This window comes from Drosophila eugracilis, unplaced genomic scaffold (assembly GCF_018153835.1).
Source record: "Drosophila eugracilis isolate 14026-0451.02 unplaced genomic scaffold, ASM1815383v1 contig_1765, whole genome shotgun sequence".
NCBI lineage: Eukaryota > Metazoa > Arthropoda > Insecta > Diptera > Drosophilidae > Drosophila > Drosophila eugracilis.
The window spans coordinates 1,867,236-1,879,866 of NW_024572605.1; the positions used below are offsets into that span (position 1 = coordinate 1,867,236).

The 12,631-nt window shown below is 40.5% G+C and overlaps 1 protein-coding gene across 3 annotated transcripts; it reads left to right on the forward strand.

Moving 5' to 3' along the window:
• The first annotated feature begins 306 nt into the window (after positions 1-306).
• On the forward strand, positions 307-11,273 carry LOC108109297. 3 transcript variants are annotated; one of them, XM_017217792.2, is made up of 4 exons: positions 307-581; positions 10,028-10,159; positions 10,480-10,809; positions 10,884-11,273. In XM_017217792.2, exons 1-4 carry the CDS (start codon positions 552-554, stop codon positions 11,067-11,069), a joined length of 678 nt encoding a protein of 225 aa, XP_017073281.1. In that variant the 5' UTR covers positions 307-551; the 3' UTR covers positions 11,070-11,273. The 3 variants fall into 3 exon arrangements, with proteins under 3 accessions (XP_017073281.1, XP_017073280.1, XP_017073282.1); XM_017217791.2 differs by lacking the exon at positions 307-581 and adding an exon at positions 6,604-6,761; XM_017217793.2 differs by lacking the exon at positions 307-581 and adding an exon at positions 9,635-9,968.
• The last annotated feature ends 1,358 nt before the right edge of the window (positions 11,274-12,631 follow it).

The window sequence follows — 12,631 nt, forward strand, 5'->3', positions numbered from 1 at the left end:
GGCCAAAATCCATAAAAAAAAATAAGAAGGCAGACAGCAGAAAAAATACAAATCAAAAACGAAAACGAAAAACAACAAAACGACGCAAACGAAAAGAAAACAAAACGTGAGACGCTCCGTTGCCGGCTTGAGTTGGCCAGAGCGTCCGAGTCGAGCTTGTATATTATAGCTCGGGGCTTGAGATCCATGATCTGTGGATAGGGGTATGGGGTATGGTGTTTGGGGTATGGAACTTGGGGCTCGAGTGGCGGGTAAGAGACTCTTAAGTGCTCAGCTCAGTTCAGTTGCGAATTTCATACAACACGAGACGGTTGCCTCCGAGCGGTTAACGTTCTGTCGTTCTACTGTCGACTACCCGTCCGAATACCACGAAACTCCACTTCGATTCCGCAACAGAATTGGCCAAAAAAGTACCGAAAAAATAGAGAAGTTTCGCGATTAGGCGGAAATTAGTCAAGCAAATAGTAACTCAAGTGTGTGAGTGGTCGCGAGTGAAAAGTGCCTGCAGTTCCCCCCAAATTGGCAGTGTATCTATCAATTAAGTGGCCAAAATGATTGAGAGGCGCAGTCAGCTGGATAAGGTAAACCTTAAGTGCATAGTTTTGCTATTATCACTTTATGTTCTTGCTTTAATTTCATTTAATAGTTGGGAGTCCATAAAATATTACTTCTATTACCAGAAACTTTTCCCTTCGCCTGTGCTTACCCAATCTTTTGGTAAGCGAAGTTCAGTAATTGTCGATGAAAGTTTCACAAAATACAAAACGTGCGAAATTTTTATGCGAATTTCAAAGTTGCAAAACTTAATAAATTCCTAAAACAAATTGCAGGCAAAGTTAGATTCGAGTTCTTAAAGCTAATAAAACTTTAAGTTAACTAGTTTTGCAACCTTTTTAAATATTTATTATTGGAAAACGGTTCGTGTTTTACCTTACCAAAATATATTCGGCAGCTGTAGAAAATAGTTCTTTAATAAGAAACCTGAATGCGAGATAAATTATAAAATATTTATTAATCTATTTTCCATTTATTTATACATTCAGAATTCCAAATAAATTTACTTAATTTTTAGTTTTATTAGAAGCTTGATTTTCTCTTTCTTTTACCTTTATATCAGTTTGCTTTTTCTATTCTTATTATTGGATATATTTATCTAGTAGAAAACTCTTACAAAATAGTAAACAAAGAGTATCTAGATCTTCGACTTGCCAGAGTAAAACCTTTACCAATGTTTAACGACTTCTCAAACTGTTTGATATATAGTCGTAATGATACAAGACACAGAGCATATTTATTTTCCTGATTGCGATCACCGCCGAGGGTGAGGCGAAATCTCTTGCGATTCACATAGTTGTCGGACCTCTGATTCAGGTTTATTTCTGCTCTGTTCTGGGTTCAGCAATCCGATTAATCAGCCATGTGCGTGATTTTCTTTCAGGTTCTAAGCTTCTGCCAGATAGCAGGGCCCGAGAGTGCTGGCTCTGAGTGCTGGCAGCAGCAGCTTATCTAAATATTCGCAAAAGTGGCTGAATCTGAATCGGTAACTGAGACTGAATCTGAATCTGAGACTGAGACTGAAGCCACATACTTGGAAGTGACTCAGTCACTGGCTCATTTGCATTTGTTTGGCTGTTAAGAACTTTTGCTTTTGTTTGGCTGTGCTAGTCGGGACACTGAAAAGTGTTTGGGACTCTAATTAATTATGTGCGTGTCGGGTTACGTAAGAGGCTCCAGCGAAACGTAAGCGAAAGTAAGCGCTGAAATGTCTAATTTATGCGGGTTCTCATCGATCGTTTCGGTTACAAAGTATCTCAGGGTATTTAAAGCGCCAAGCGTCACAGCGTTTTTTAATATTCAGCGGAAATGCTTTAGTATTTTTGGCCAACTGAACGATATTAGGCTATATATAGAGACACGTCAGTGGATCTGCGTCACTGCGCATGCCCAGCTGCATTCATATGGAGCTTTAAGTTGGTTCTGAATGGGTCGAGATAAGTTTTATCATTCTTGGCCGTGATCCGTGTCACGTAGACTGCGACATCAGGCCACATGCTGTTCTGGGCGGAACACTGGGAACCCCATATCTCATTCTCTGAGATAAAGTTCTATAATTAATGGGTATTCAAAAAACTGTGTGAGCAATTGTCTAATTCAGTCTTTAAGTCAGACAAATGACCCTGGTTCTTAGCGGGTGGCAAAAGCTTACCAGAAAATAAGCCACAAAAAGAGACGAAGTAAGAGATTGCTGCACAAGCGAGGGTAATTAGAAGGAAAAAACTTAAAATGAGCAACAGGGCTATTAGCATTGACAGTGCTTCATCCGTCAAACTAATTTCAAGAATTTTATGCAGGAACTTCAAAAGGTTGGTTTAAAATTATGAGTTCGCTTTAACTATTTTTATTGAAAAATGGAAGAGGTTTTCTTACTGTTTAGCTATACAAACCAAGCATCAGTAATTAGCATACAATTAAAAGTCAATTTAAATTAATTGCAATATTATTTTATCTCTTTATATTTTATGTTCCAGAAATATGAATAAAATTAACGGCCAACAATATGGGATTCCAAATTAACTTTTATATAAACAAACGGGTGAACGCGTGAACACTTAATCAGATTAGCACGCTGCACTTAAATTAATAAACTAATTAGCATTGCTGTCACTCAATTAACGCTTTTTTTTTAAATTTATTGAATTTAAAAGAGTAAACGCGTTTAGAAAAGGGCTTGCACTGAAATCATATAACTTTTGGAGTAATTAAGATTTTGTATATATTTATAAAGTCTATTCGCGTTAACATGATAAATGAATTACTTTTTATTACTCGGTTAAATGAAATTAATTTCGTTCTAAGGAGTAAATTAAATAAACAAACAATACCCACACTTGGCAGACAATTGAAATGAAACGAATTAATTGAATTGATTTTATTGGCATCGAGTGTGTGCGATACTCCTGCGGCTTTATACGATATATTGCGATACGTAGGTAGAGTGGGTGGTGCTTGTGGCATTAATTAGCAGCATGATTAACGATAGCCTCCCCCTGGGCTCCACCCACTTTAATTGTAGTTTAACTCCGTCCGCGAACCTCGTTCATTTCTCCCAGAGCACTTGGCGTATTATCCCAATTACGGGTTAGCCAACCACCGCTCCACTCGAAACAATAACAAACTTGGCCCGGTAATTAAATCAAATCCGCCAAGACAAGAAGAAGAAGAAAAGGTTAGCATGGCAAATAATACATGTGCGAAGTTAAACAACAACACAGCCATCAAACAACAAACGGCGAGCCGCCAAGCAAACACTCCAAGCTGAAAAGCTGAAAAGCTGGAAAGCGAAAATATGTAGTTATTGTTATATCTCTAGGAACGTTTATCTGCACGTGTTTTCGTTTTTTAGAGTTCTTTTTAGTGAAGGGGACGTACGGAACGGGAAGGGGAATGGCAAAAGAAGAAGAACAAGTTGAAATGCTAAAAATATCAACCGATTTTTTCCGCCAAAAGGTCACGTACAAAAACAAAGTCAAAACTCGACGCCAAAAAGCAAAAGTCGCGATTCGAACAAACAAATACAGAAAAGCGAGAAAAAGCAAAAACAAAAACAAAAGCAGCGTAATGAAATTAAAGCAAGATCTGGCAATCAAGCTTACAAAATGGGTAGTGTTCTTTTATGGGCATGTGTGTGTGTCGGTAACCCCAAGCAAAGTCAAGGCCCTCTCGCTCGCTCTCACCCTCCTTGTCCCTTTCACTTGGTCTTTCGCTATGCTGATTAGCTTTGTTACTCCATGACCCTGAGCAATGTCATGCAGAGGCTTACAAGAGGGGGTTGCTCAAAATCCAAAACATACATTTCACTCAAATTTTAAGTTATATGTTTTGCATTTCTTAGTCATTAATATTAAAACATGATTATCATAAAACCCCTCTTGACAAAACTTAACCTACGCCACTGATTTCCTCTTCAGTTTTACACCCATTGCCATTACCATCTTCAATTTTGGACACATGAGTGTGACCAGCCATAAAAAATAGGTGCAAAAATCGTTGAACGGCAAATTTGATGCTGTTCGGCATTGTTGCCATTGTTTGTTGTTGCCGGAGATCGTTGTTTGGCCATTCAAATTTTATGCATTGTCAGCGGACAACAACAAAGTGGTACAACAAGCACAATGTATTATGAGTGGGGGTAAACAGCCGGCTGAACATACAATTCAATTTAACAATTTAACGCTATGCGGCCCGCCCGGTTATTTGGTTTTCTAGTTCAAGTTTAGGGTCAATAGTTGCCTTTGGCTTGCATTTCGGCCCGGCTTTATATGTTTGTTTGCAATTTGTAAAATTGCCAAACAAATATTGATTGGCGAGCGAACAAAAAAAGGCAAATGCAAATAGCCGTATCTGCTTATCGGCTATGGCGAAAATCGCACAGTTGCTCCCTTCATTGGCCCCACCTTAAATGTTTATATTTAGCCAGGGCAAACTGTACAAGGAGGACGAGGTGAGGTGTTCCTAAGGGCGTAGCCGGTTCAACGTGATTCATGCCCAGGTTGAATGCATCATCATTACGTTATTCTACACAGCAATAACAATAAACTATCTTTAATAGTTTTTAAAAGGAACTTTAAAATATTTGTATTATATTTATTTTAAAAACTATTTTCCTGAACTTAAGATACTTTTTGATTTTCAAGGTAAATATTATCCTAAAACATGGAGTTTTCTCCAGTGCAACGGTTTAATTCAGTTTCTCGAGGAGGTGGGAAGGTTAAGTCTACAAAGGGGGCAGTACAAAATGGCTTACGGAATGGGAAATGAGCTTAACAAGGTGGAAAGTGAGGGCTACACGTGACCTGCTGTGCGGCAGATTAGTAATTAATTCATAAGTAGACAAAGTAAACAATTATTCGGATGACCGATACACAGTCATTCCACAGAGCAAAGGTTATCCTGCCCTTTTAGCGGATATTAATTGGCCAATTGAATTCATCATATTGTGGCAAGTGATTTGTCTAGCGACAAATCAATTTGTATTGAGGTAGATCATGTCGTATATCAAAACAGGTTTAATCCAAGGAATTACAGACAGTAATATCTTAATATTTAGCTAAATAGAGATAAATATGCTTGTTAGTATGTTTCCTTGTTAGTCTAGCCATTTAATGATTGATTTTTCTGAGATAATATTATTGATGAGCCAAAACTTTAACCGACAATTAACCAGAGGCCAGAAACCATATGAAGATATATGCAAATTGACCATAAAGATATAAATAAAATGTCTCGGAATTCACTGAACTTGATTTAAGTTTGATTCTACTTTTAGCCGGATTTGTTTTCGTGAATTTAAATTCTTTGAAAATTATTCAATAACTGGAAAGAGTATTAAATATAGGACTTGCTGAGATTAACAAAATATTTTGGTTATTCCAAGAACAGCAAAATTAGTTTTCATTAATTTTAATGATCTTTCCTGTTCCTTCAACTTAATACTTTGTTTATTTTAAGAACACTCAAATTAGTTTTCATTAATTCCAATTTTTAATAGCTTTTCTTGTTCCTTTCTGTCAGTTTTACATACGGCTTATATTCTGTATAATCTTTATCTCTGTTTCTGGTGGTGGGGATCCGAGTTCAAGGCGGTTCCGGTCGATTCCAGGCGCAGTTTCATTGTGCAGGCAGCTTATCATCTCCTCAAAGCCATATAACTTTAATAGCCGAAACCGTAGAACAACGAAACCAGGTCTGGGATCGAAACTCGGTCAGACAGATGAGGTGAGCCACTCTCTGTAAAACTGTGGCTTCACTGATCCACTGACTTCACAGATCCCCGAGCTGATCCGCTGAGAGGGTTCACTGAACTGCAGTCACCTACGGATTGGCATTGGGAGCAAGCGAGACAGCATGGCGCTCTAGCCGTGGGTGCAAAGAGCTCGGCGAGTATGTGGGTCAGGCCGACAATTACACTGAAAGTAGGCGGTCCACTTTTCCTCAAACCCGTTTACAGTCAACGACGGCAGATGCTGAGAAAGCTAAACAATCGTGCAGAACGGAAGAAACTTTCAGCTCTCTTTCGCTCTCTTTCTCCAGTTCGCCAAACTTTAGATTGCAAAAATAGCTGTACAGCGTTCTCTTACTATAAATCCTATTTAATTTTAATTTACTATAACCTCAATGAGGTAATGTTTTAATGTCTTATTTATACCATTGTGCAGAAAAAGATTAAAGAAAGTAGTTCGTTCGCTCATACTCTCTTTTCTTTTTTGCATCTCTAACTTTCAGATTGCAATTTTCTTTGTTATTGTAGATAACCGCAACCTCTCTTTCTCTGTTACATTAACAGCGGCTGGCCTAATTACAGTGAGAAAGCAGAGAGAGGAAGAAAAGCGGATACTTGTTTTTGCTCTCTCCTTCTCTCCCTCTCTAGCCACAGCGTTTCTCTGTCACATTCGCATGTACTTACACTCACTCCTTCTCCCTCTCGCTCAAATGCAATCTTTTACATTGCAACACAAAGAGAGCAAAAGATGAACTGCATGATCCACTGCTGTTGCTCTCTTCTTGTAACGGAAGAACAGAGGCTATAAAAGCGGCGCATGCGCTGCGCGTTTTCCCCAGTCGCGCAGCTGCACTCGCAAAGAACAGTTCGACCGGTTGATTAGTTCTGCCAAATAAAGGAAAACCGATTTGAAATCACTGCCAAAATGACGACAAGAACAACAACCACAACAACGCAGCGCAGCCTCTACATCACAAACGAGGTGAGTTCCTGCTTTGCCAAAAATAAGCCAAAAAACAAAAGCACAAACGGAATGCGCCGGCACGAAATAATTTGTGGAGTTGGCCGCGGGCACTTTTAATTCTGATTATGAATCTACTTCTGATTCTACTTGTGATTCTCAGTCTGATTCTGATGCTGACGAGTGGCACTCCGAAACTGGCTGCTAATTAGTGCTGCCTCATTAAAAGCGTTCCCAAACGAACGAAACTGTTGCTCGGACACTCGAGACCGCTCTTCAGGAAAGCCAAAAAGCCAGCAAGCCCGAAAGCCCGAAAGCCTAAGAGCCAGAAACGAGAACCGGGGCAAAAAGTCGGGAAAACAAATATGAATGCCAGGCTGACTGGCTCGTAATGGCAAAACAAAAGCCCCATTTACGCCAGGTCAGAGTTTCCGTTCAGGGCGAAATATCCAAATTAATAATCAATGAAAACAATTAGCGTGCGAAATGCTTCTGGGGGAAAATTCGTTGCCAGCACTTTTGCTTTTGCCTCTGCTGTCCGATAAAGGCTTACAGAACCCAGAGCTGAGAACTCAAGGGCAATATTGGATTTGAAATGATTAGAATAAATTAGTATTCATTTTCGCTGGCAAACAGCTGGCGGGCCAAAGCTTAAAGAAAGCAACAGTAAAACGCAAACAAAAAATATCCAGATTTTCGAGCTGCCCCGCGGACTAAAACACAACAAGAAAAGAAGAAACGACGATAACAGAGGCAGAAACAAAATCAAATGCAAATTATAAAGAAATAATAATAATAATGTGGCTAATTATGAGTGAAATTTCAGGAAATCAAATAAAAAGATGAAGAAGAACAAAACGAAAAAACCGGTCATCGGCAGTGGAGTGGAAAACAGACTTGAAAGCCTTAAAGTGCTCAGAACCAACCAATTACTCAAGGGCAGACTTTTTGTTTTAATAAGTGTTTCCATTTGAAAATAGCAATAAAATGCAAATTGCTTATCATATTAATTGAAGCAGATGGAAAACCTTAAAGTTCCTTACGTTCCAACGTTTGGTGGCCAATCGAGAAACGCTTCAAATTTCATTACGCTTTAAATAGAATTAACCTGGGGCAGGTGAGCGAACTGCTGCGGTTACCTCATTAGCAAAGTTAAATGAGATTGTGTAATGCCCTCGCCCACTAATATGCAACCGAAACTATAATTAAGCTTGAGCGACGCAAGAAGACGCCAATTGCCCGCCACGCCCCCAATCGTGGGCTTGCAGCCCAGTTTGTTGGCAAAGTAATTAACGTTTATTGGCTGCGGACAAACAAGAAGTTCGTGGGCTGCCGCCAGAAGTACTCGTACACTCTGCTTATTTTCCTAAATTCAATCTTCTTTTCGGAAGAAAACATATATGTGGGTCCTGCCATTTGGCCATGCCCCCACAAAATGGGCGCCTCTGTTTGCTTGCCGCGCGCGTTTAGACTTTTGTTTGCTCGCCCAATATTTGCCCGTAAATTTTGAGCAAGAATAACAAAAAGATCTTTGCGCGCCCAAGTCAACACAGATTGTCGGTGGCCCATAGATATGTGTTTGCCCATACTATCGATGGCAACAATTATCAGACATCGAGGCGTATGCGTGATATGTCGAGAAGCAGTGTCACGCATACGCCTCGTATGCAAACGGAAACAGCTTGGCCCGCAAATGTTTTTTTTTTGGCCAAGTCTGCAGAGCTGCACACAAACGGCCGTCCGGCTGAACGTAATTCAACTTGTCCAGCTGCAAACAGATTCAATTTGCATTGCGAAATGCAAATGCATTGGCCAGAATAAAATCCCATATTCAGGTCTAGCTTCGGCCAGCTTCCTCTGCCGGCCCTCTCGTCTTGGCTCCCTTGTACTTTGCAGCATTCGTTCGGTTTTTGTCATGCAAATGGAGTCTCACATTTTCACGCACAATTCACTTACTGAGAGGGTGTATTGTTTGATTGGTGGCCTTTCCTATAAATCACAAAAAGTACTCAGCACAAGTCCTGGCCCTGTAATTTATATTTGGAAATAGTTCTTATGTTCTTTTAATTGAACTTTGGCTACAATGGCCAAAGCTCTTCAGTTTGTCCAACTGCTACGTATATTTGCATTGTAAATGGTCACAAAAATGTGATAATTGTATGGAATATCTTTGCAATTTTCAATAAATTTTCCCCACACTCGCCCTAAATAGTTGTGGAAAATCCCTTAGAATAAATTTGTAAGCACTTAAAGAGTAGACTTGGAACAAATACCATTTGATATAAACATGATTATGCCAAAGGAATATTTTATTTTGCCAAAACAGAAACTGCATTTATATTTTTCAAGTCCAGCGAACAACGAAACCCTTGTTAATATCTTGTTGGCAGCGATTTTTAAAGTTTTGTTTTTCAAGCTCAAAGACAACAGAATCTTTTTGGCCAACTAGGGTCAGGGCCGAGATTTATTTAATTATTTGTTTAATTAAGCATGTGGCAGCGTGCGGCTGCATTTGTGTCAGGGCTGCCGCAGAATCCCCGGCGACAAGCGGCGCTTTAAAATGTTCGCTTAAATGCTTTTCGAGTAACAATTAGACAACAGCAATTGCAGGGTTAACTGCTGCCCCGCCCCTCCGCCACTGGCCAAAGTCATGGAGTGTCATGGCCCGGTGGACTTGGCCTGACCTGCTCTGCACTTGCTTTTTATGCTTCCATTTTTGATTGCGAAGCCAGACGGCGCAGCAAACTCAGAGCCAGACAGCCATTGATGGATAAATTTGGATATATTTTCGTAACTAAATGCGGGCTCACAGTCCGTTGGATGTTGTGAACCTTTCGCCTTGGACGGACTGCTTTCGAAATACTTGGGGCGGGAAAATTCACTCACTGCCAAGTGGAAAAACTCGATGCATCCAGCTGAAAACTGGTTGACTGGCCTTGGTCTAATCCACATTTCAGAACCTCCAGCCAGCCAGCCAGCCGGCCAAACAGAGAGCAACAGGCAGCAGATTCTGTCTCGGATCTCAGCTTCCAAGTTTCCAAACTTGATACTCGATTGTTTGGCCTACGTTTCAGCCATGGCTGCTGGCCAGAACGAATATCTCGGAGCTGCATTTGTGCAACTTGACTTTGCAGTCACAACGTTTTGGACCGCCGCACACCAAACAAGTGCCGTTCAAGTGCGGACTCCCAAGATCAATGTGTCGGCGTCATGAGTTTCAACAATGATGTAGGATAACATCTTCAGTGGCCGCATCTTCTTTAACATTTTTCCATTTTCTCTTTCAGATAATCATCACCGCCATGGACCGATTCGTCTGGTTTGTCCTCCTGGTGGTCATGTCCCACCTGGTCACCGAGTTCACCCGCGTCTCCGGATACGCGCGCGGCCAGCGTCACGAGCTGGTGCTGCTGAACGATGTGAGTATCTATAGTAAACCTGCTCCGGGGGTCATTAAAATGTTTGCTCACTGGCATGCAGAGAAATCTATGACAAATGAGTAGTTTTTCATGTCAAAGATGCTAAAGTATTTTTCATTGCTTAATAAATATTTTATAAATTTAAATCTGACAACAATTTTCCATTAGTTTACATAAACTAAGCTTCCATAAATATTTTTATTCAAATCTCAGCAAGTTTCTTTAAGTGCACATAAAACTGATAGTATTTAGCTCATTCTTGATTACTCACTGACCTTTTTTTTTTTTACAAGTAATTAACATTTTGGTGACCTTTTCAGACTCTGCTGCAGCCGATGCCCGTCCAGAACATGGTGCTGTACCCCGGCCAGGACTACGGCCAGTACCAGCAGCATCCCTCCCCTTCCTCCTCCTCATCAGCATCTTCTGCCTCCGCGGGAACCATGAGCAGCCTGCAGCAGAATGCGGCCATGCTGCTGAGCAGCTGGGCAGCGGGAGTGAGTACGGGAAATGGAGCATCTGGAGCTGGAACAGCGGTACCCGGGAGCAATGCGGCCATTCTGTCCCTCGGCGATAGCCAACCTGCCCATACGGCTGAGAGCACCTACCCTATGTTCAGCCTGCGACCCCTGATAGATAGCATATTCGAGGTGGGTTCACGCCATTTGGCCAGTGGCAGCAGTGAGGGCCATGTTTTACAATCGTTCATCCGATTCATCCGCAGATTCCGATTTCGACGCTACGCGCTGTCAACAATTTAGTGGGTCGACTGACCGGAGGATATCGCCAGGCCCCGACGGAGCTCTCGCAAAAATCCGTGGCAGCGGGAACGGCCCTGCCATCCGGCAGATCAAGTCCGACTATAAATGTCCATCCCAGTGGCCAACAGATGCGCGAGGAGATGGCGTAATTCGGGCCCCCTTTTAGTCAGTAGTTGAGCGTGAATGTTGTAATTTCTGTCAGTGTATGTTGAGAGTGTGTTCTTCGTGTGCATTTTGACCTTTGTGATATATGTGACCTTGCTGTAAGCCTAGTTTAAGGATATTTATGTCCATCTAAAAGAAGACCCCAAAAGAAACTAAGATTTTAGAATAAATGTAATTCCTATAAAAAATTATACTTACTTGTGGCTTTGAGTTTGAGTTTTGGCATTTATTAAACAGAAACCAATCAAGAAATGATTTTCTCATATACAGAGCTACCACAAATAGTTCAGAAATTAAATGAAAAGTGGCCAATAATAGCTTACATAACAGCTAAAAGAAAAGGTTGAAATGGAACAACATGAAATCCATTAGTTAATATTTATTCGAACAGTTTAGCTGCTGATAGAGCTATCAACCTTTTTTTCAGTATAAAGCTCAATATTAATTTCCCATTTTTTATCGATTGGAATCGAACAAACAATGAAAACTGACAGACTTCATTGCAAATATGTTTAACATTTGCATTTTTTATAATTGCTGTTGCTCAGCGAAATAAATTGGACAAATACTAGGCCTTATCCACCTTTAATGGCTTACCCTTCGCCCCTTCAGATGTCACTGTATGTGTACATGAGATGGTTTTTTATATGAGACAACAGTAAATTGTTTACAAACTTAACATGAATTTTGTATATTTGTGCAGCCCAAAAGCGCACAATAAAATATTTACATTGCCCAGTTCTTGTTTGGCTTATTGTAGTGAAAAAACGTTGCATACTCTTAGGGTAGACAACAATATGTTTAATCTCTTGATATGAGTTTGTATTTATGTCGGTGGCAATATGAGTTATTTCATAGCTGCAAGCACTGGCTGTTCAATGGAACTAATTAAAAATGTATTTTTTACATTTCGGGGATTTGCGTAAATATTATCACCCGTTTGACGAGTCAATAAACGCGTATCAGCGCATTGACAAAAAATTCGCTTCCTCATTGATACGGTTATCAACAGAGAGTAATGGCCACTTCCTGGGAGTCAAACAGTGCACTTCTTTACCGAGAAGCTAAATTAATTGATTTATATTTTAATGAGATTTCCATTTAGCAAAAAAAAGTTAACCAGCGTAATTAAAGTGGACAAAAAACGGCTGATGGAAAAGAACATCAAGTGAGTTTTTCAACGAGAAAATGCCCAACCATCTGTCCGCAATTTCGCAAGGTAATCATGCGTGATGTAAGGGACCAGAGCAAACCCAATCGCCAATGAATTCAATTTAATTATATTTTCTTTTTGGACCCTTTCCGTTGGCATTTGATTTCGGCCATCGCATTCTAAATTATCCAGCACGTGCGCTGCGGATTTGGCCAGAATTGGGACCAAGAGGCAGAGGCAGGGGCACATTAACGCAGGCGGCTCTGTTTGTCATTTGAATACCTAATGAATAAATCGCTGGGACAAAAGAAGAGAGTTGGATTGGTAATGGGAATGGGAATGGATGGGTGGAAGAGTCCAAAATCAACGAGGCGAACTGGAGAAACCCCAGAG

Coding starts and splice junctions, on each gene's coding strand:
- LOC108109297 (XM_017217791.2), top strand. CDS start 6,705: ATGACGACAAGAACAACAACCACAACAACGCAGCGCAGCCTCTACATC. Junction 6,762..10,027: donor GCCTCTACATCACAAACGAG/GTGAGTTCCTGC, acceptor TTTCTCTTTCAG/ATAATCATCACCGCCATGGA. Junction 10,810..10,883: donor TGATAGATAGCATATTCGAG/GTGGGTTCACGC, acceptor ATTCATCCGCAG/ATTCCGATTTCGACGCTACG.